The sequence below is a fragment of the Carlito syrichta genome, unplaced genomic scaffold, assembly GCF_000164805.1.
Source record: "Carlito syrichta isolate Samal-C Ts95f unplaced genomic scaffold, Tarsius_syrichta-2.0.1 Scaffold311144, whole genome shotgun sequence".
Lineage (NCBI taxonomy): Eukaryota > Metazoa > Chordata > Mammalia > Primates > Tarsiidae > Carlito > Carlito syrichta.
In genome coordinates, this window is record NW_007255240.1 from 470,541 (window position 1) to 494,789 (window position 24,249).

General features: G+C 47.3%; 1 protein-coding gene across 1 annotated transcript in view; it reads right to left on the minus strand.

The window, feature by feature from the left end:
• The window catches only part of LRRK1 (leucine rich repeat kinase 1), a 185,149-nt gene that overhangs the window by 13,823 nt on the left and 147,077 nt on the right, over window positions 1-24,249 (minus strand). The window contains exons 20-26 of the mRNA XM_008068530.2: window positions 14,142-14,313; window positions 10,969-11,132; window positions 9,823-9,962; window positions 7,632-7,881; window positions 4,735-4,901; window positions 2,044-2,241; window positions 869-1,146 (exon numbers count right to left, since the gene is read on the minus strand). Of these exons, the coding sequence (XP_008066721.1) occupies window positions 869-1,146; window positions 2,044-2,241; window positions 4,735-4,901; window positions 7,632-7,881; window positions 9,823-9,962; window positions 10,969-11,132; window positions 14,142-14,313 (1,369 nt within the window). The remainder of the gene's footprint in view (window positions 1-868; window positions 1,147-2,043; window positions 2,242-4,734; window positions 4,902-7,631; window positions 7,882-9,822; window positions 9,963-10,968; window positions 11,133-14,141; window positions 14,314-24,249) is intronic.

A 24,249-nucleotide genomic window follows, 5' to 3' on the forward strand; every position in this document is an offset into this window, starting at 1 on the left:
TGTAATATTGTAACTTAGTTTCAAGGTGAACACCTTGTCTGAGTCCTGCTACTAGGACGCTCTCATTTTTGTGGTTCTGATTTGCCTTTTCTATCTTGGGCTCCAGCCGCAAGTGCTGAGCTAACCCACATGCGTAGGTCATTGACAGCAGTTAGTCAATGGCCCATCTGAAAATCACCAAGTAACAAAAAATTACAGGCAAGGGGAATTTCACTACTGGGTAATTAATGAACAAAACTGGCACTAGATGCAACATATACGTGGTATGACTTCAGGTTGCTTGTGTGCCTGTATCTACCAAACAGCTATGGGGAGTAAATGTTATCAAGAGATAAGCACTTAGTCATCGTCTCAACTGAGGCTGGCTGTGCAGTTGCCCAGAGACCATGCATTCTGCCAGAATCCTGGCTTGCATTTGACTTGGCCAGCACCTTGTGGTCAGCACATTTAGGCCAGGAGCCTTTCCCATCCTTACGCTGTCTGCTCCTCATGAGCCCCAGGCAAGTCTGGCCCCACGTCCCCATTTGGTATATCTAAATGTGAGTTGGGACCCAAATCCAGATCTATTTCTGTCTTGAACTCTTCAACCACTGCTTACAACCTCCACAATGTTTCAGAATCGAGGTTTGAGAATTCTGAAGCGAAGGAGAAGTCAACCTTATCATGAGAGACAGACACAGACCCCTGTGCCCCTCTGGCTCTAGCTAGAACCTCCCTCAATGAGCATGGAAGAGGGAGAAAAGTATGCTTGTGGGAGGGCTGAGCCCAGAAACCCAGGTGTCACCATGACTGCCTGGCTGGCCCCAGACAGGATTGGGCTCCTGCGCCGTGGGACTGGGCCAGGGGACAGTAGTGGGCCAGGCAGTACCTTCTCGTCATACACAATGCGAGGTCTGATCTCTGGGGCCTGGTAGCCAGGAGTGCCCTCCACGCCTAGGGCACCCTCGTGGAATGACTGCCTTGAAATCCCGTAGTCAGACAGCTTGATGTTGACGTGCTCCTTGACATCAAGGGACCACACCAGAATGTTGTCGGACTTCAGGTCACAGAAGATGATATTTTTCTTGTGCAGGTAGGCCAGGCCTGAGGCAATCTGGTAGGCTATTTTTTGAGTGAGCATGTGTCCCAGGGGCATAAAGGAAGAATCTTGCAAAGAAAAAAATAACAATTTTCAAATTTATCAAAATCTCAATTTTGGTAGAATCAAATTATCATCATAGCAACTGCCTTCCTGACTTCTGTCTCTCTCCCTGGATACTGTATGTTCTACTGACACATTCTCACTAATCTTCATGCTAGATGCCAGAAGGGACAGAGAATGACCTTCTTAAAGGAAACAGTGCTGGTGTTTTTCTTAAAAGTGCAAGGATTTAAACTCCCTAGAGTTCATCTTTGGTCAAGGTTGTCCTGCTGTCAAGAGGTGAGTTGCAGAGACAAGAACTTCACTAATTACAATTTCTATTAAGGCAGAAATGATTGATTTTAGTAGCATTTCTTCTTCCCTAGTCAAAGATAGCCACCTCTCTCCCTCTGGCAGTTTTACTGGAGTTTAGTCACCTATTCCTCAAGGAAAATTACTTCAAAATTTCACTAAAAAATAAGATATGGCACTGACCCCAGGATCAGGGTCTTAGCAGTGGTGGCGGGTACAGTTAAAGAGTGATCTATGCAGCCAGTGGGCTTGATGCCCTTTGGCACGGCGGGGGAGGGGGGCCGGTGAGGTGCTATTATTACCCTTTTCAGGCAAATAAACTCAGCAACTTCCTGATTTGTGGCCAAGAGGCAGGTCTTGGTGCCTGCTTCTATCTGACGCCACAGTGTGAGCATCCCTGTCCTCGCCAGGACCCCATGTAGCATATAGACTTGGTGAGGTACCTTGCTGCACACCCAGGGGATGGCTGCATGAGCCAGATGGGCCTCAGCTTCCCCAAGGCCCACCCTGCCTGCTGGGGCTAGGCTGGCCCCCAGGGTCTGGGTCAGGTGGGGCCCCCAGCCCCCTCTGGCCCGCTCCCCCACCGTGGGATGTCCTCTGCGCCTCGGTACCTCTGGCGTTCTCGGACAGCACGGTGTTGAGGCTGCTCAGTGGGGCCAGCTCCAGGGCGAAGCAGAGCGGGTGGATGCTGATGCCCATGAGTGACACGATGCAGGGGTGCTGCAGGGCGTGCAGCATGCTGGCCTCCTGCCGGAACTCCGAGAAGTTCTTCATAGCATCCGTGGCCCGTAGGTGCCTCAACATGGTGTCTACAGGGAGAGCACAGCCATCGGTGCCCAGTGAGGACATGGGGCACAAAGGGGTGGGTGACCTGGCCTGGCCAGTCCCACAGGGTGGGTGTCCTTGACACACTCAGAGCTGCCTTACAGGACGGGTGGGATAGGAATTTGCATTTTAAGGCACAAATTATCTCAGGGGTTGCAACATTATTACCCCCAACTTGGCCCCAAAGGGTAGCATTGTGGGCAGATAGCAAGCTCCCTCCTCCTCAAGGGCTGAGCATGCCCTGTCACATTCAGTGGTTTCTGGGTATTCACAGGGGTCCAATCAGCCCCTTGATAGAGGGCTGCCACATGTCCCCACCCAGACACGGCCCTCACAGCCATTCACGCCCTGCTGTCGGCAGCCCAATGGCCCCCAATAAGTCACTGAGTTTTATTCCTTCGGCATCCCTGGTGTTTCGTGCAGACTCAGGAGATCTTTCTGGAACGTAACAAGGTCCCTTCCTCCCACCCTCAGGGATGCTGAGGTTTTGGGCACTGTTGATCACCTTATTCCTTACCAAGTAGCCAGAAGGCTGAAGCACCACCACCATCCACTCAGCCAAGAGAAAACTGTCCACAGCTACCTGTGTGGGGCAGCCACCAGCCTGGGACACATCATCTCAGGCCAGAAAGCAGAGGCATGGTTCCAATCCCATTTTATTGCTGTGACCTTCTCCCAAGGCCCTTGAAGCGAGGTGCCTGCACGGGTTGCTGCCACCAGGTCATGAACAGCATATGCAGAGAGCTGGCCCTGGGCCACCAACAGGGTGTGGCCAGGCTCCACCTGTCCTCTATATTCTGTTTCTGTCTCTCCCCAGAGGTCAGATTTTAAAATTGGGGACTGTTGGACATGGAGTTTTCGATGGCATGAAGCACCTTAGCAATGAAAAGGTATCAACTGTGCCAGATCCATGTGTGTGCAGCCGTTTGGTTTTGAAGTGTGAAAGTTTTGTTTTCCAAATTGCATCTTTACCAATTGAGAATTAATTTTTTATTGTGGTGTGAAGTCAGATCCAAATCTCTGCCCCACTTTAGTGAGTAGGGTCAATCTTTCTCCTATGACCTCTGATGTCACCACTGTCACATCCATTGTAGAACATTCTTGGCTGTTCTTGCACTTTGAAAATTTTGTATATATTTTACAGTCAGTCAATTCACACACATACGTCTATTGGGTTTAGATGAGAACTAAATTGAATGCTATACTGATTATTCCCCAATGTCTTATGTTTTTTGTTTTGTTTTATTTTTAGAGAGATAGGGTCTCATTCTATTGCCCAGGCTGGAGTGCAGGGGCATGATCATAGCTCACTGTAACCTCAAACTCCAGCTCAATCAATCCTCCCATATCAGCTTCCCGAGTTACTAGGACTATAGGCATGTGCCATAATGTACGTCTAATTTTATTTTATTTTTTATAGAGACAGGGTCTAGCTACGTCACCCAGGCTGGTCTCGAAGTGATCCTCTTGCCTTGGCTTCCCAAAGTGCAGGGATCACAGGCATGAGTCACCGCACCCGGTCCATATACTACCTTATGGTTTCTATTACTGCTGTGGAGAACTTTTTCAAAAGGGGCATTCCCATGTACAGGTGTGCTGTGGAATTCTGATGTTGGGCCCATGTCCAGTAATTTTAGGAAACTCTTATGGGCTCTGGTATTTGTGAAACAGAGCCTCTTAGATCTTCTGTGTGAGAAGTCACATTTTTCTTCAGACAATTCTAATTTTGCCTCTTCCTTTATGACCTATTTCCTTCATGATCTATTTCCTTCATGCTTTTCTAGGATTCTAAGTTTTCCACCAATAATATAAATTGCCTTTATGATGATAAAGATGACTCTCCCTGAACCAGGGGTGGGAGGAAACATGGTATTCAGCTGGCTGGAGTGAGCCCCCAGCACCCACACTGGCTGGTCATTACATAGACGGGTCCCTGAGGTGGCAAACACCCCTGAATCACATGTGTTGCATGTGTCTGAGTGTGCCAAGACAAGAGTGAGCTCCCTCCTCTGTGGGGCGGGTGGTAGGAAGCTTCCCAATGCGTTCATCCAGAGTGCCCACCCTCCTAGCAGTGGGGGAGATGCTGAGAGGTTCCCAGAGGGGAGGGGTCTGCCTGAGGTCAGACCGCACGCACACCATGTGCCAGGCATGAAGCAGATGGATATGGTCAGGGCGGTTCCTGTCCTCAGGGGCTCACAGCTAGGCTGGAGGCCAATGTCCAAGAGTGACTTTCAGGTCTCCCTTGACCTGGCCTTCAATTGCCAAGTACAAAGCAGGGCTGCCCTGCGGTCCACATGGGCCTCATCCACCCCTCCCCTCAAGCCCTGTGTGGATGTGTGTGTGTGTGTGTGTGTGCATGCGCGTGTGTGAATGTGCACATATGTGTGTGTGACCTCAGGCCTCCAGAAGGTGGCATGGAGCTTGGACCGAGGTAGCACATGTCTGATAAAAATGGTGATGCACTAGGGCCAACTTACCTGCTGGGGCGTTGGCAAAGTTCTTGAACTTCTTGATCTGGAATCGCTTCACAGCCACGGGTTGTCCCTGGTACCGGGCCCGGTAGATGACGGTGCCGCTTCCACCCTGGCCCAGGACGCTGCTCTCATCCTCGCTGTGCTCCAGCTTGATGTTCTCCAGGAAGAGCCTGCCGCAGACACAGCCCAGGCTCAGTCCAGGACTACAACCCTGGGCAGGTAAGTCCCGGACTGGGTCATGTACCCCCACTGTGAGAGCCGTGTGGGGAGAGCTATCTGTGAGTTCATACAGGTTTGGGCTAACCCAGTTTTCCTACTTGCTATTGGACAGAACTGGCAGGCTGGCCAAGCCTTGGTCTCCTCCTCTGTAAAGTAAGCTCATGACAGGAATTGCCTCAGAGGTAGTGAGAAGGTTGGGGTGAGGTGTCCAAAAGTAGTTGGCATAGAAAAAGGGTCCCTTTGGATGCTTTCCTCTGAAAGATTCTGTGCTTTGAGAGCTAGTCTCCACTAGACAAACTGCACTTATCCACTGCTGGTTACTAGTATCTCTACTTCTTTTTATAAAGCAAAGATTGTACATACTGCTGTTCAGTTTCTGATTACTATGACCAGTATCCCCACAGCCAGTGACTGAGATTTCACGCTAGAGGGGGTTTGGGCCACCTGGCTGTTCTGTGAGTTCTAATCTTAGGTAAAAGGGAGCTTTCTGTTGGGAATACTATAAGTCACTCCTGGACCCTCGGTCTTTTCCACAGATCCCTATGGACCTGGAATCTGTGGATTAAGAATCGCAGGCCTGCATGGGCCCAGAGAGAGGCCTAGAGCCTTCTGGGCAGCTTGGATGAGGGCCAGGCCAAAAGGGTCCTTCGCACTGTAGCCATCTCTTGGGCCCTCACTAGGATCCTCAAACCCTGCCTCTTATTCCTTGAGAGACAGTGGGGTGAAAGGCGAAGCAGGTGGGCAGGGGAGAGGGAGAGGGAGGGAAAGGCAGCCCTGATGCCTCCTTCTGACCCTCTGCTCTGCCAAACTCCACCTGGTTTTCATCTACCACCTCTGCCAGGTGCCTTGCAAATGTGTGGCCTCCACATGCACCCTCCTGGCCCTGGGCCAAGCCCCTCATGCCTGCAGCGGTCTCCCAGGCCTTTCAGAACCAGGTTCTGCAGCTTCTCAGACTGCACAGCTGGACCACACCACACCCCACATGCCCCCACAGCCCACAGTGACATGGCAGGAGATGGGCGGGGGCTGTTCTCCAAGTGCCCACAAAACCACCTGTAGGGAAGTATGGGCACTCGGAGCCTCCTTGGTTGGGCATGGAGAGCAACGGGCATGCTAGGGAATTTACTGGAGCATCCCTCTGGAGCTTCCTGTTGGGACTTGTGAACCCAGGAAGTGCCTGCTTTTGTTGGGTTACAGGGCATGGCTTGGTGGATGCCAGGTCCCCCTGCCTGCCAGACTCTGAGTCAAGGGGCTGCGATGCTTTGAGGCTGTGGTTGGGCCCCAGATGAGGTCCAGAGAGCCTCTGCTGGACAGTTAATCTCAATTTGGGATGAAAAGGCAAAGCAAGGAGCAAGGAGAGGAAGGATGGAGGGGGAGCGAGGAGGGAGGAGGGGGGAGGGGGAGGCAGCCCTGATGCCCCCCCCCTTCAGGCCTTCTCCGACTCTGCTGAGGTCCACCTGCCAAGTAACCCATGTAGGAACCATGCTACAGCCTGAGGTCAGATCCACACCAACAGGGACAGTTCATTCTGGCTTTTCAAATTCCATACAGTAAATTCCATAGCCCTTCAGTTGTGGTCTCTAAGCTGAGGCATAAAACATAGTATGGATCAGCAAATACACCAAAATTCTAAAACTTTGGAGGTGCCCAATTAGGCAAAATCGGATTCATATACACAAAACTGCATGCAGGTTCTAAGAACTGAGAATCCTCATGTTAAAGCTCTAGGAATGAAGAGGAGTCCTATTTTGCAGAAGAGTGAAGTTGTCATCTCCACCAAGACCTAACTGGGCATGTTGACAAGAACCATGAGGGATATTACCCAATGTGGAAAGCATTTTCTTAACTGAGCAATTCTTCTAGAAGCAGGTCTAGGAACCCCAATCCTGCAACATCACAGGGCACTCCACAACTACTTGGAGCAGTTTGGAAAGATGAGAGTGCAGATATTCTCTCCCCGCCTTCCCAATTTTCTTTTCTTTTACTTTGAAAAGAAACCAGGTGGTCTTCCTTTAAATGAGAACACAGCAGGACTTTTCAACTCCCCAAAAGTTGGGAAGCACTGATGTCAAATTGTCTCTAGGGAGACAAAATCACAGATTCTGGTTTCCACAGTATCTTTTATTTTGGGCTCTGGGACCATTTCCAGTGGGATGGGATCACAAAACATTGCCCATTTTCTCTAGCATTCTCTCCCTGGTTCACATCTAGGATTAATACAGGGAGGATCAACTCTAAGAATGGATTTAGGGGGTCCAGATGCTCAGCTTTAGGGCTGCAGTTAGGAGGTTGATATTTGCCCCGAAAGGAAAATAAGGCTGAAGTTCAGGAGCATTCCCCTTCCTGACAGCTGAGGAGCACCAGCTGCATTTCCCTCCTAGTCCTAGCTGGCACTGAGGTAGGAATTGGAAGGAAGGCCAGCTCAGGAGAGAAGAGCTCTTGCTATGTTAGGGAAAGAAAGCATGGGGGTCACAGGATAGCCTCACTTATAAAGCTCTTTGCCCAGCAGGGCCTATCCAGGTCTCCAATATGGACAGCTGGCAGCCTGGTTCCCTTCAGGCAGCCACGCAGTGATGTGCTGTGGCCAGGCAGGAGGGTCTGCCTGGAGAGCCGTTGGCACCTGCACCACTAGAAGAACCCTGACCTATCCCTTTGTTCTGGGAGGGGCTGCCGGGGCATACCTGGCCGGGAAGTCGGTCATGAACAGCTCGGGGACCAGCTCCTGGAGTGGCACGGGGAGATCCGGGTGTCTGGGGCAGGAGATGAAGTCCCGCTCAATGGCTGTCAGTACGCAGTCTTCCATGTCAAAGTACTGCACGTCCTCTGACTTCTCACTGGGGGCCGTGTGTTGGGCCCAGGACGTCTCACAGACTGGGCAGGGCACATACTGCTCCATGAGTGGGGTCCCATCACTCTCTGTAGCTGTCAGAGCTAAATGGGGACACAGCAGGAGATGACAGCTCCTCAGAAGATGGCTGCAGATGGGTCCCTGAGCAGCACCCTGCAACCCCAGGCCAGATGGCAGCTGACAGCCTGGTTGCCCTTGCTTGTACCCAAGGGGGAGGCTAGAACTTCGGGAACCTTTGTGGAGAGCACAATCATCAATCCTGAAAGATGTGCCGGAGGTGGGGGGTGGTTCAAGATGTACCTGAGACCCTTGTGGTCTGGACCCTAAGCGGGCTGGCTGAGGTGGGTTGAGAGGGGGTGGGGATCCCTCCTTCATGGTTGGCCCCTGCCGGCTGGGTTTGTGCAACCCACCAATAACCCAACCATAGTACACAAGGGGCCATTCTTACAACTAGAAACAGAAGGCTTACAAGTACCTTGAGGAGAAATACCAGGGGAGAAATGAGTGCAAGTTATGATGGACAAACCTGGTCATGGAACATGGGGCCCCTGCATGCCTCTGATAGGTGTGGAGGGACACCTTCTCAGGGGCCCTTGGGGTGGGCAACAACCTGCTTTGTGTGGAGTAGGAGGTGGATGCCTGAACTTTCTGAGTGCATCTGACATCTATGGTCTAGGGGTGAGGCATCCTGTTGGGGGACCCTGGCTGGGGGTGCTGGTTCCAGGCAGGACTGTCTCAGGTGCTCAACTGAGTCCTTACCATTCTCAGGTGATTGTCTAATGGGTCCTCCTGTCAAACTGCCCAGCTTCTGCTGGTGGGAGGAGCACTAGCTGGTAGGGAGTTGCAAGTACCTAGAAGGGTACTGTTGGGACTTGTGAACCCAGGAAGTGCCTGCTTTTGTAGGGTTACAGGGCATGGCTTGGTGGATGCCAGGTCCCCCTGCCTGCCAGACTCTGAGTCAAGGGGCTGCGATGCTTTGAGGCTGTGGTTGGGCCCCAGATGAGGTCCAGAGGCCATCCACCCTCTGAATCACCACAGCTCACACACTGGACCACCTTCTCTGTGGGCCCCTTTTAAGCTATTTTTGTCCTTGTAGGTCATCCTTCCTGTTGAAACTTGAAGGACTCCCATCCCTGATGGAAACCAGGCCCTGGCATCGGAAGGTATGTCCCCAGTGCACTGCCAGTAGCCACTGTTCTTGATGCTCTCTGGGATGCAGGTTCTGTGTGCAGGTGGGGAGGCCCTGCAAGGGAGGCCGAGGGACTCGCCTAGGCTTGCGGATAGTGGTGTTGGGATTCCAGACCCGCTCTCCACTCGCACACTCAGAGGCCGAGGGTTCTCTGGGCAGCCTCCTCCCACATCTGCCTGCCCATTCGGCCCCAGACGACCTCCTCCCTGCAGGCTGCTCTGGGGGAGTTGTCTCCACCTCCGCAGCAAAACAAATGAGGCCTCAGCTGCTTCACTTCAAAAAGTATTTTCTTTGGGTGAACTGTCAATAAAGAAACAGATCCAAAGGCTCTGAGAAGGACCGTGTGGGTGGTTTGATCACCACTGGGATGGGAGGGACAGGCAGGGGAGGAGAGCAAGCCCCCTGGCAGCTATGGCTCACTCCCTCCCTGCCCTGCACAAGGACAAATCTCCATCTGCCAGCTCTCCCCACCAGTTTCAACCATACTGTCCTCACTCTGTGAACAAGACACGTATGTGGCTCCACGGAGCATCTATGTGGCCCCCCATGGTACCCAGCGTCATTTTCCTTCTCACACACTGTGGACAGCAGGAGGCCATGTCCTGGCACATTCTTTGTGGGGTCTAGAGCCATAGCTTCCTCACCATGCTCCCTGCCCATGAATAGAGCTGGATTCCCCTGGGCCAGGACTCCCACTGAAAGGCTGTTAAGAACGCCCCAGGTTTTCTTGGGCTGAGTCCCAGTGGGATTTCTGTTCCCCTGAAGAAGCAGGCCACACTGATTCATAAAGAAGTATTAGCATGAACAAAAGCTTGGTTCCAGAACATTCTCTTACCGGGAAACCACTGATCGATCAAGGAATTGATGTGATCCGTGATAAAAGCCATTGCTGAGAAGTCCCTCATTTCTGATTGGCAAATGATTTTTATTCCTCCACTTTTTTTCTTTTTCCAGTTCACATCGGAGGATTCCACACTGCAACCCAGAAACCAAAAGGAATCCTTTGGGATTGGCTGTGGGGATCCCTGGGATAGTTTCCCTGCCCCCGGGACCAGGACCCCAACCCTGGGGACCAAAGGACACCATGCGCTGCAGGACAGTCAGGGGCACTCCTCTGTGTAAGTGCTTGTATGTGTGGACTTGTCCCCCACACCTCAGCATGGTGAAGGAGATAGAAGGAAGACTTTGCATAAGGGACCCTTAGGCTGAGATTCGACCCTCAGGTGTGCCCCTGAGGAAGTTCCTTTACCTCTCAGAACCACAGTACTCTTATCCATCAAGCAGGAACTGTGGACTTTGAGTGAGAACTTCTATGTGGAAGGGCCAGGCCCAGAGAGTGGCCCAAATCAGGTTCCCCAAAAAGTTCCTTCCCCCTTTTCTTTCTTTCACAGAACTGGAGAAGATTTTGAAACTGTTATCGTAAATATTAAAATAATCTCATGTGCTTATAACTCATTAAGTCTGTTGATCTGACATTAAGCATACCTCTCTCAAAAATAAAAAGGAACAGGGAGTTGAGTTACACATCTAGGTATGTGGTGATGTGACATCAGGGATGAGGGGCACGAATGCCCCCCAGGCCTCAGCCTGGATCCTTCTCTCAGAACAGAAGGGCGGGCTGGATGGCTGCAAGGCTCCTTCAGGACCCACCTAAGTGACCGTCGGAGGTTGAGGCTCTCTGGTCTGAGCTCAGCAGCTGCCCATTTCCCTCAAGTCCTAAGTTGTGCCCAGCACATCTGCCCTTGCCTTTCCTGGCCTGAGGGGAGTGCAGGAGGAATGAGGAGATGGGCACCTCCAAGATATTCATGAGGAGAGTCTCGCACATCTAGCAAGCTGCCATGATGAGCTGCCATCAGGAGAATTCTGAACACCAAGAGGATGAGGCCCCATGGGGAGGCAGCCCTGGGGGTGGAGACCATGATACCCAGCTGACCCAGACAGGCACCTGCTGACTGGGCAGGTGGCTTCCAGACGTTCCTACCTGAGGTAGCCCCCATCAAAAGTGACCAGGAGCCCTTCCTGCCAATAGATGGTCTGATTTCTTTTGACTCTGAACGTGCTACAGCGATTTCTCTGGTTTCCTGTAAAACTGTAAATGGGGACTTTCCTGTTCCTGCTTTTAGTATTCTTCTTGTTTTCAAAAAGCTGAAAGACAGAGAAAAGACCCTGCTTAAGTATTCTGCACTCCTTGCTGGCCCTGGGCAGAACGCTAGAGCAGCCTGGCCAGCCCCATCTTGATAAATGACCATTGCCTTTCCCACCCTCTCCCTGACCCCCTCATCTGTGCCACCAAGTTCAACGCTACATTATCTGATGGGGTCTTCAGGATACTCTGGAAACACAATTTTCGGAAAGGATTTAAAATAGGCTTTTCTTTTAAAAATCTTTTCCCTTCCTGACTTTACAAGTAAAACTCATGTTAGAAAATGTGAAAAATACAGAAAAATGTAAAAGAAAATAAGACACCAATTTAACACCAAGTAGAGAGATCATTAAGATCCTGGTATATATTATTCCAGGATTTTTTTTCTATCTACATATAGATGTAAAAAACAGTTGAAGTCATATTATATTTCTAATTTTGCATACTTTTAAAAGCATCACTTTTACTATGTCATTAGAAACTCACAAAAAGTTCATTTTTCTAAAGCTTAGAATAGTAATTTCTTGACCCACTCTTTTCTCTTGGGCATGCTGGTTGGTTCCAATCATTTGCTCCTTTAAAAACACTGTGATGAACAGGAAAAAAGCACGAAGCTTTCTCTCATTTCAAATGATTTCCTTAGTTCAGATATTCAGCAGTAGGATAACTGGGTCAAAGGCTCTGAAGGCTTTAAGGCTCCTGGGTATATACAGAGAAATCGCTTTTCAAAACAATGAGCCGGTCAAATACCCTGACCACCAGTGTGTACAAGGCCTGTTTCACGCTGCTGGGCTGGGTATCACGGCTCAGCTCTTTGCTAATTTGACAGATGAAAAGTGGCATCTCACTGCTGCCTGTATTTGCATGCCTTTGATTAGTGAGGAGACTGAACTCTTTTCCTCTCCTTGTCACCCATCTGAATTTCAATAGGACGTGTCTCCTAATTTCAAGTGAAGGATGCTGCTAACTGGAAGGGCCTCTGGGCCCAGCTGGACCCCACTTGTGTGCGCAGCCTCCCACGACACTGGTGCTCCATGCCCCTCTACTTAGTACACAGCAGGACACATAGTTCAAAGGGAGGGCAGGGGGACAGAGGCGGAACCAAGGCACAGTCAGTGCCTGTGCCCACTCCTTCTGCCAGGGCACCCTCCTGGCTTATAAACAAATCTCTCTCCTTGCTAACACAGGCTGCAACTGTAACCATTGATTTTCAGGCTCTTGCACTTGTTTTTCTTACCATTTCAGTAAAATGGGAAGATCAAAGACTATCTTTATTGAGCCAAGATGTTATAATTCAGTAAGGGTTTTCTTTCTTTCTTTCTTTCTTTTTCTGAGTTGGAGTCTCACTCTGTTGGCCAGGCTGGAGTGTGGTGGCATACCCATAGCCACCCCAGTGTCGACCTGCTGGGCTCCGGCGATCCTTCTGCCTCAGCCTTCCAAGTAGTTGGAACTAGTGCGCTACCATGCCTGGCTAATTTTTGGTTTATTGTAGAGATGAGGTCTTGCACCCGCAGGCTCAGGCACAGTAAGGGCTTTCTCCTTAGAATGTGGCAAAAGTAAACTCATACAGAATGTAATGTCAAGGATTCAACGGTCAGGGTTTATACCATGGGTTCACAAACCATAGAGTGTCAAAGTCTCCTGGAGGGTTGGTGAAAACCAGTGCTCAGGTCCATCTTGGAGTTTCTGATGCAGTGGGTTTGGGGGTGGGGCCTGAGAATCTGTATTTCTCACATTAGCCAGCCGTGGTAGCATGTGCTAGTTCCGGCTACTTGGAAGGTTGAGGCGGAAGGATCGCTGGAGACCAGTAGGTTGCCTGGGGTGGCTGTGAGTGTGCCAGCACTCCAGCCTGGGCGACAGAGTGAGACTCCAACTCAAAAAAGTCCCAGGTGAGGCTGATTTTGCTGGTCTAGGAGCCCCACTTAGAGAAATTCTGCTCTAGGTAGCTATTGCTTTCACTTTACTGTCTTGCATAAAACTAATGTTGACAGACAGCTGGGACACCTTCCCATCATCCCAGGTGAACCCACAGGAAATAACTCTTTGGGCTAGGTCTTTATTACTCCCAATCAACTTAATTAAAGTAGCTCTCAACGCTGGGTGCACAGTGGAATTACCCACCAGCCTTGAAAAATCCCAGCCCTGCTACTATACCCAAAGATTCTGATTCGATTGGTCTGGGGTGTGGTGTGTTAGAATCTCCCCAGGTAAGTCTAGTGTACAGCCAGGATGGCAAAACCATGCTTCTAAAGTCAGGGTTCTCCAAGTGTGGTCACTGGCCAGCAGTGTCACCTGGGAAATAAATAGAAATGCAAATTCTTGGCCTCAGTTCACTTGCTGAACAGAACCTCTGGGGTGGGCCAGAAATCTGTGTTCTAACAAGTTCTCCAGGTGATTTTGAGGTGGGCTAACGTTTAGAACCACTGCTCTAAAATGGAGTGTTCTAGGCAGAGCACAGGGGCTCATACCAGTAATCCCACAGAGTGCTTTGGGAGGCTGAGGTGGGAGGACAGCTTGAAGTCAGCCTGGGCAACATTGTGAGACCCCCCTCCTGCCCTGCCCTATCTCTACATGTGTGTGTGTATACACACACACATATATATGTGTATATATATATATATATATATATATATATATGTAAGCTCAGCATGGTGGTGCATACCTGTAGCCCTACTGGGGAGGCTGAGGTGGAAGGTTAGCTTGAGCATAGAATTTCGAGGCTGCAGCGAGCCATGATTGTATCACTGTACTCCAGTCTGGGTGACAGAATGAGACCTTGTCTCTAAGAAAACAAAGATGAGTGTCTGTCTAAGCCTGGTGGGCACTGATGTGGTATTCACAAAACCTTTCAGATGGGTCTACCAGCAGCCTGTGCCCCACTTGCCTCCTGGCACTAACTACACTGGTGGCATCGCGGGAAGGATGGTCTCCAGTCAGGTCCCTCCAGCAAAGGGCATCTCCCTCCCATAACAGTGCAGCTGCAATTGCCCCTGCACAGAAACCCCAGCTACCTGCAGGTCCATCTCTGCCAAGCTGATCAGCATCCGGGCTATAAACCTTTGCCAGAAGCCAACGGGAACGAAGCTCATCTTAAACACCCTCTGAATGGTGTTGGCCGTGGGGTGCCGCATGCCGTGGGTATCCAGGCCAGGTTTGGATGGAAGGAGGTGTGGCAGGAGGTAGCTGAAATACATCAAGGAGGACCAGTGAGCAGCGTGGTCCAAGCTCTGCTACAGAGCCCGACTGCAGCAGATGGCCTGGCCAGGGGCAGGCTCAGCTGAAACAGCCCAGGCTGCTAGTTCCTTCCTCCCAGGGCATTGGGAATCCCATTTTTATCATTTATATGCTGAGAATACATGTTCCAAGGGGAAATGAAGATGGGTACAGGGAATGCATCTATAGGTGTCTAAGACAGAGATTAGAACATGCTGAGGGAAGCCATGAAGACATCTGTGGTCCTAAAAATGTCAGATGTTGCAAATGAGAGATGATTCTCTATACCCAGGTTTATGGTTGGAGAGTTGCTTCACATTCACTTTGGTTGGTGAAGGAAAAACAAATACAGCTGCACAGTTCCAAGGATAATGCAGATTTGGGGTCAGAGGAACGGTTTTGGCCTTCAAAGCTATTTGTTGTTCTTGGCCAGTTGAGAAAACACAATTGCCTTAAAGGTTAGAATGAGGCTGTTTTGTGCAAAAGAGGGTTGTTTTATGAGAATTCTCTTGGTCATCACATAAATGTTGCATCACTCCATCAGAGAGGCCCTCACGTCCGTTGTCATTTTAAAACAGCTGAAACCTGGGAGGTTCCTCCAAAAGTGTGCCTGGAAACTGGCATCATCTGTGTGCTATGGCACTTTGGGGACAGGCACAACAGGGCTGCCCCTTGGGTCTGCAGATGTTGGACTCTTCTTAACAAAGGCTTTGACTTTGGCTCTCCTAACCCTCTTAAAATAAATTTCAGTCCAACAAACATCTTTAGAACTTTCTGGAAGAGGCCCCCTAAAATATCATACGAGGAAAATTCAGTGACAGCTGGGTGGGCCAAGCACACAGGTGCGGGTCTTGGCTCTGACTTGCCTGCTGTCATGTGGGCACACATGGGAAGAGAGAGGCTATCCGCCTGGCAAGTTGGTGAAAGTGGACAGGGGCTGTGCAGGGAACCCAGCGGGCACCGGTGGAGATGTCTTAGGTTTTTTTCAGCCATTTCAGATCTTGGGTGGAAGGATACTCCTGACCTCCTGCGAGAGGCCTCTCTCACGGTGCCTGGACCCTCCACCATAGCATCTGTTTTATGCCTTCACATCTGGCAGTTCCTTACTTCTCTGTCTGCTCAGTGTCTGTCCCCCATATAGTTGATCCCTGCCAGTCTGGCCTGCTGCTGTTTCTTTCTGCATCTTTCACCCACCTGGGTCTCTCATGTGACCCCCTTATGCTGGTGGTACCCTGTGGTGTCCGCATTTTCTCTCTCCTTGTAGAAGTGTGCTTTGGGAGTGGAGAGAGCACTCCTTCTCTGCCCCCAGGAGCCTGGCATGCAGCATGGTGGCATACAGAGGAGGTTCTCAGTGATGTTTTTGAAGGCAGAGAAGATTCAGATGCAAGGATGGCAAAGGAAGAGATCAAACAGACTGGCCATGGAAGCCGGTTCTCAAGGTGAGTGCAGCCTTGGTGAGACCCCTGGCACCGGGGTTGAGAACAGTTAATGAACATAAAACCATGAAAACCCCAGTAAGACATGGTGTTTGCACCAAGATGCTGGCTAATGCTACGTCCCTGAGATGGCTTCGACAGGGCTGCAGCCCTTCCAGAGTCTGCTGAGAGATAAGGATTTTCTACCTGAAAGAAGTGCAGCTGCTCAGAAGCGAATGGTACTTTCTGAGGGCCCCCTCGATTCCATGGAGGTTTTCCAAGGGACTGAGGGAACTCACCACAGGGGGAAGACCAAGCTCTGGAAGGAGGAGCAAGTGAGTTTGCTTGCAGGGAGTCTGCGACCCCAGCAGCTCACTGACCTCTGAAAGCCTATGATGTAAAGAGCTGGAACTGGCCAACGGCACAAGGGAGCCATAATGCCTGTGCTGAGACGGTCATGTTCTGCTTTTCACAGTTTGTATAGAGCCAGACACAGTGGCTGTGAGTACTTAACACGGAGACATAGTAACAATCACAGTACTAACTCCTCATGTCCTGGGAGCGCATGGGTATGAGAGGTGCTATTCTAAGCGCCTTACTTGTATTAGGTAATGTAATCCTCACAATGATGACTCTACTTGTAGGTAACAGTGTTATTTCTATTTTACAGATGAGGAAAAAGAAGATAGTTGGGATTCCTACTGGAGCAGTTTGGCTCCATGTTCTAACCAGCTGTGTGGTACGCCGCTGTGAGGACTTAGCAGTGATTGGGCTGATCTTATGGTTTAATATATGTGTTTGGCAGTGAGCCAGCTGATTTTATGGTTCAACCCAAAATACATACATATGCATATTATAAATACATGTATATTATCAATATATGAATGTGTGTATAAAATACATACATATTTTATATATTAAAAACTGACAAGAGATCAATAATAGACTTGTTTTTAGTGAGTGCTAAAATGTCTCCTCACTCCTCTAACCTGCTGATAAAACAACCCGGAAGCTGTCAGATCTTGGCCAGTGTTGTCAACTCCCAGGTTGCCTTACCTAGCTTTTTCATGGATCAAAGCCAAGGACACCCCTGGACCATGGTATGAGGGGTCATAGGGTTTCAAATTCCTCTTTGGGCATTTCTCTTTTCAGGACCCCACTCATGCCATGGGGCTGAGGCAGCAAGAAGGACTTGAAGCCCCAGGCACACCCACAAGTTTGAGGGGAAGGCTGGGTGGGGCCTCAGGCAAAGGGACCTGGACTGGTTCCCAGGAAGCCAGGTCTCTGGGCTGGCTGCACAGGGTCCAGGCTCACTTCCTAGGTGTCTCAGTGGGCATCCTGTGTGGATCTGGAGCAGGGAACAGAGTGGTGATGTGTTCTATGTTATTCATGGCAAAGATCTGTGGGTTTGGGATCCTGGACACAGCTTCATTGCCAGCATTAGCATCAAACCCGGGAAATGGCTGAAACGGAAACAAGGACAAGGAGGCCCTGAGTACCAAGCTGGTTTAGAGGAAAGTGTCACCCGTGGCCTGACCCCTCATGTGCTCCCCTAGCTCTGGTCCTCTCGGGAGTCCCACCCCCATGGGGGTATCTTTTCAGTGCAGCTGCTCAGGAAGATGAGTAGCACAGATGACAGTGCAAGGAAAGAAGACAACATTACACCGCGGAGGAAAACCAAGCCTTGACAGTAAGAATTGGAAGGAAAGGAATTTAAGTAAGAGCTTATAAAGAGTCTGCATGAATTCCTTGGTGAGAGCACCCTGCCAATAAGACTAGGGGCCCTCCCTACTCTCCCCTACCTTACACAGGCCACATGCTGGGCTGGAGCACATGTCAGGGCTGGGGAGGCAGAACAGTGTGCTGTCTGATACTCAAGGACTGATGTCATCCCCGGGGGTTGGGGCAGAGGGGTGAGAAGTAATAGGTGGAGAAGTCTAAAGGCAGTGAAAGCCGCCAGAGGTTGGTGGGAGAGCTCTGGAAGGGGCAGGAGGTTCTCAGAGGTCCCTGGACTGGAGCAGGGCTGGGTGGTCAGGCATCTGGAGGGGGCACAGGGTCAGAAAGGTCCCCAGGGAGGGTTCAGGGGTAAGGAAGACCCCTCTTGTCAGAAGACAATGGAATGACATCTTTAAAAGGCTGATGGAAAAACTTGACCCAGAATTCCATACCCAGGGAAAATATCATGAGAGTACAATGAAGACATTTTAATAGAAACGAAAGTATTGACTGAAAAAGAGAATTTGGTGCCATCAGACTTAAAGAAATGATACATAAAATTCTTTAGGTTGAAGAGAGATACCATATAAAAACTTGGATCTATAGGAAGAAATGAAGAATACCAGAAATGGTCAATATATTTTTTTCTTAATTTTGTAAAAGGCTCATTGTTTAATTGTTTAAAGAAAAAGTGATTATACTGCAACCCATATGTGGGGCCCATAACATATACAGTAGTCCTCCCTTATCTGATCTGTGGTTTTGCTATCTGTGGTTCCAGTCACCAAAAAAGAAAAAGTGAGAATGAGAGTGAGAGAGACAAGACTTTTATTATAGTATATTGTTCTATTACAGTATATTATTATCACAGTATATTGTTATGGTATTTTTAGTTATTGTTGTTAGTATTTTACTTTTCCTAATTTATAAATGAAACTTTATCATAGGTATGTATGTACAAGGGGGACCCAAAAAAACCTAGATTTATTTTTTGGAGGGTGGGCCCCTTGTAGTACAGGCTTTTCCCACTAGGTGAGTGTCCTAGGAACCCATCAGCATCAGTGTACCAGCTAGGGCTGTTATGAGAGGCTGCATTTGGCTTCAGTGAATTTTTTTTTAGAGATTCTTTCAACAAATTTGCCCATTTTGTGATGAGTGATTTATGAGTGCACCTGTCCACACTGTGCTGTGTTCAGCAGTTTTTAATCAAAAACAGCATGACGCTTGTGCCCTGCCCTCCCTATCCACCTGATTTCAACCCAAGCAACTTTTTTTTTTGGTTTTCTGGACGGAAAAAGTCCTCAAAGGGAAACATTTTGCTGATGTGGACGAGGAGCAACAAAAAATGGCAGAAACACCAAAAGGCATCAACACTGACAAGATCAAAAACTGTTTTGAGCAGTGGAAAAAGCTTCTCAATAGGTGTATTGCATCAAATGGAGAGTATTTTGAAGGTGACTAAAGTTTAAACATGGAAGAATAAATACACAATTTTTAATAAATAAATTATAGGTTTTTTGGGTTTCCCTTTATATAGGAAAAAACATTATATACAAAATTCAGTATTATCGTGGCTTCAGGAATCCACTGTGGGTCTTCAAACATACCCCCTGTGAATATGGGGTGGGGCTACTGTATAGAAGAAACATGAATGACAACAAGAGCCCAGAGGAGGGTGGAAGAGGCAATATAATTATATTGTGCTCAAGTTTTTACATTTTATGTGAAGTGGTATAATAGTAATTACAAGTAGATTGTGATAAGGTTAGGATGCATATTATAAACCCTGGAGTAACTACAAAAACACAATACAAAGAAGAGTAACTAAAAAGCTAATAGAAGAATAAATATACTAAAAAAGTTTTTTGACTAACTACAACGCCAAAGAAGGTAGGAAAGAATCAACAAAATAACAAAAATAGATGGTATAAATACAAAATAAATAGTGAAACAGTAGGCTTAAACTCAACAATATAATTAATGACATTAAATGTAAATGAATCAAATAATTCTATTAAAAGGCAGATATTGTCAGACCAATGTGCTGTCAGCAAGAGACTTTTTTTTTTTTTAATGCCAGATTGGCATTTTTTGTTTAGCCACATATTTAACACGAGGCTGTCCATTCCAAGTTTCCAGCTGGGCACAGTGGCTCACGCCTGTAATCCCAGCCCTTTGGGAGGCCAAGACAGGAGGATCGCCTGAGCCCAGGAGTTCGAGACCAGCCTGAGCAACATCAAGAGACTCATTTTTAATGAGCTACCCAAATAAGCTGCTAAAAAAAAAAAAAAAGGAATGGGGAAAAACCTAGTTAGAATTTAAAAAGCTGGTGTAGCTATTTTAATGTCAGACAAAATAGACCTCAAGACAAGGGGTATTACCAGAGATAATTTATAATGAGAAAAGGGTCCCTATAACAAGTACAAAAGTGTATGTAATTAATAACTCCAGGCACAGAAAGTTTTACTGATGAATTATATCATACAATTAAGGAAGATACAGTATCAATCTTACAGATATTTTCTTGCAGAAAATAGAGAAGGAAGAAAAACTTCCCAATTCATTTTATGAAAACAGCATATGTGTAGAACCCATGAAGACATTAATGAAAGTACAGGCCAAAATCCTTCATGAACATAGGTAGAAAATTCTTATACCAAACATTAGTCACTGGAATCTGACAGTATATAAAAAGATAGTAATTTAGGAACACGGAAGTCCTAGTCAGAGCACTCAGGTAAGAAAAAGAAATAAAGGGTATCCAAATTGAAAAAAGACTAAAGCAAACTATCTCTGTATGCTGATAATATCATCTCATACTTAGAGAACCCTAAAGACTCCTCCAAAAGACTCCTGGATTTGATAAAGAATTTGGTAAAGATTCCGGATACAAAAAGCAACACACAAATCAGTAGCACTACTATACACCAATAGCAACCAAGCTGAGAAAAAATCAAGAACTTAATGTCATTTATAATAGCATCCAGAAAGCTAAGTTACCTAGGAATTTATGTAACCAAGGAGGTCAAAGATCTTTACAAGGAGGACTACAAAACTCCAAAGAAAGAAACTGCAGAGGACACAAACAAATGGAGAAACATCCCATGCTCATGGATTAACATTTTAAAAATGACCATATTATTCAAAGTAATCTACAGATTCAATGCAATCCCTATTAAACTACCAACGTCATTTCTCACAGAATTAGAAAGAACAATCCTAAAATTCATAGGAAACCAAAAGAGAGCCAGAATAGCCAAAGCAATCCTAAGTAAAAAGAACAAAGGTGGAGGCATCACAATCCCTGACTGTAGCAACCAAAACAGGATGGTACTGGTACAAAAACAGACACATGGACCAATGAACAGAATAGAGAATCCAGAAATAAACCCAAATACCTACAACCAACTAATCTTTGACAAAGCAAACAAAAACATACACTGGGGAAGGTACACCCTATTCAACAAATGGTGCTGGGGAAATTGGATAGCTACATGTAGATTGTGATGAGGTAAGGATGCATATTATAAAGTGTGCTGTTTTTGATCTATAGCTTCCATATAATCTCAATAAAAATCACAACAGTTTTTTCTTTTTTGGTAGAAACAGATAAGCTGAATCCAAAATCTGTATGGGAATGCAGAGGGTCTAATACAGTAAAAAATAATCCTGGGATAGAAGAACAAAGTTGGAAGTTGCTATATATGCTGAATAATGATCCCACAAATATCCAGGTCCTAAGCTCTAGAACTGTGATTGTTGCCTTATTTGGCAAAAGAGACTCTGTAGATGTGACTAAGTTAAGGACTTTGAGATGGGGGGGTTATCCTGGATTACCTGGGGGGGGGGGGGGCCCTACATGCAATCACAAGTGTCCTTATAAGATAGGGGGCAGAGTGATATTTGAAATGGAAGAAGAAGGCAATGTGACCATTGGAGCAGGATGCTAAGCTGCTGGGAGGGAGGGGCTTCAAGAGGGCTGACCAGAGGCATTCATATGCTCTTCCTCCACTAAGAAGAACCCAAATGGTAGATAATCACATTTCGAATAGACCATCCAAGATAGAGAATGTTGGAATTCAACAGAAAAGTGACAGGAAGTACCTACAGCAAGGAAGGAGAAGAAAGTGCTTGGCTGGGATAGGCTGGAAGCTAACAGAGACTCCCCAGTGTGGAGACAAGGTAAGTGGGAGATTATCAGTGGTCTACATTTCTACTGTGAGCTCCTACAGTCTTAGTTATGGGAGAGCCCCTTGACCCTTGCAGGTCCTGAAACTAACATAGGGAGTTGCTCCAGGGAGAGAGCTTGTACTGGGTCCCTCACACTCCCTGAGATCTAAGCAGCTACTGCAAGGATCCATTTTAAGTCCCTGTACCCAACAGGCTTTGCACTGTCCTGGGGCCCAGTGGTGCTGAGGCTGAGGTGCAAGAGAAGTGGGGACTGCAAGTGAGGTATGGGCTGCCACAGCCAAGGCTGATGTGCAACTGAGGTGTGGACTACTGCTACCAGGGCTGAGGTCTAAGTGCTACTGGGGCTGATGCACAAGTGGCATGGGTGTTTCTCACCTGTTGGCCCAGGCTGTTGCCACTGAAGTGGAGAGCAGCAACGCAGCCACTGTCACCCCCGCCACCACCTGAGCATTCGGTCTCTGGCCCAGGGATCACTTCATCTCACCAACATGGCTTGTGTTTGTAGACACCATCAGGGAGCCTGAGGACAAGTCTGCCCAGCCTGGCTTTGCCCCCCTACCCCTGTGCCAGAGCACACAGTCTGGGGCCAGGGAAGTGCACAGCTCAGTCCACTGCTGTTTGTCACCTGAACACTCCTCTGGAGGCTGAAGGTTTGGCCTACTCAACCTGTTGCTACTACTACAGCTGCCACCTACCTACATGTGCCACCTGGTTATTTCTTTTGAAATAAATAACTCAGAGACTGGCCCACTCAGTCCATCACAGTTACTGTCAACACCAGTGTGCACTGCACAGGGCTTAGAGGGTTGTTTCCCACCACTGCCACTGCTATCACCCATGCAGTACCAGCTGCCCAGGTGCCCTGAGAACCTTCCTGTCCCTCTGCTGCCACTACCAGCCTCTAGTAAGTCACTAAAGGCCTAAGAATAAGCCCACCTGGACCCACTAACACTGGTGACAGGGTAGCATGTTAGGCACACTCAGCCCCTCTGCTGCCAATGCAAAGGCACAAAGACTGGCCTGCCTGTACCAGTCCCCAGCAAAATTTCACTACAACGTCCAGTAACAACTGCTTCCTAAACCACTGAGAAAGTCACAGGCACTACTGATGTTATTTAGAGCCAAAAAAATCATACAGACACTAAACTATTGCATATACCCAGAATCAAAGCCAAAGTATCCTACCCAACCAACACCATGGATACATCTTCAGGAAAACCATTCTCCCCTATGAAAGCAAATTCAAAAAAGTAGAAGAAGCAACTATTACACCAAATGCACAGACATCAACATAAGGACATAGGAAACATGAAAAAACAAGGAAATATGATAAGTCCAAAAGAACATAGTAATTCTCCAGCAACAAATCCCAATAAAAAACAAAATAATAAAATCCCAGAAAAAGAATATAAAATTCTAATACTAAAGAAGCTCAGAGAGGCACAAGAAAATTCTGAAAAAATACAAAAAAATCAGAAAAAAATCAGCATACAAATAAGAAATAGCCAGAGATAGATATAATAAATAAGAACCACAAATTCTTGAACTCAATAATTTATTGAATAAAATACAAAATACATTTGAAAACTTCAACAATAGACTAAATCAAGTTGATGACTCTTAGAACTTTTGAAATAACCCAGTCAGATAAAAAGAATAAAAAGAATGATCAAAGCTTTCATGAACTATGGAACATCATAAAGCAACCAAATATTTGGACTAACTGAGATCCCAGGGGGTGAAGAGAGAATGAAAGGGTTAGAAAAACCTACTTAATGAAACAATAGATAAAAACTTCCTAAATCTAACAAGAGATTTAGAGATCCAGATATAGCAGGCTCAGAGATCCTCAAACAGATACAGTGCAAAAAGGTCTTCTCCACAGCACATTATAGTCAAAATGTCAAAGTCAAAGAGAGAATTCTAAAAACAGCAAGAGGAAAGCATTTAGTCACCTATAAAGAAACACCTATAACAATAGATTTCTCAGTAGAAACCTTACATCACCACTAGATTGGCCCTATAAGAAATGCTCAAGGCAGTCCTAAATCTGGAAGCAAACAAACATTTACAATCATAAAACAAAAAAGCATAAAACTAATAAGTAAAGCAAACACATAAATGAGGAAGAGAAAGAACTCAAATGGTACCACTACAGAATACTACCAACCCACAATGACAAACAAGAGAAAAAGAAATGAACAAAGAATATACAAACAACTAGAAAACAACTAATAATACAATAGGAACAAAACCTCACATATCAATAATAACCTTGAATGTAAATGGTTTTATATTCTCCACTTAAAATATATACACTGGCTGAATGGATAAAAAAACATGATCCAACTATATGCTGCCTACAAGAAACTCACTTAGACTGAAAGTAAAGAGATGGGAAAAGATATTTCATGCGGATGGAAATGAAAAGTGAGCCGGAGTAGCTATACTTATATCAGAAAATACAGATTTTTAAGTTAAAAACTGTAAATAAAAGACAAAGAAGGTCATTATATAATGATAAATCCAGCAATAGTATATAACAACTATCAAAATATATGCACCCAGCCGGGATCGGTGGCTC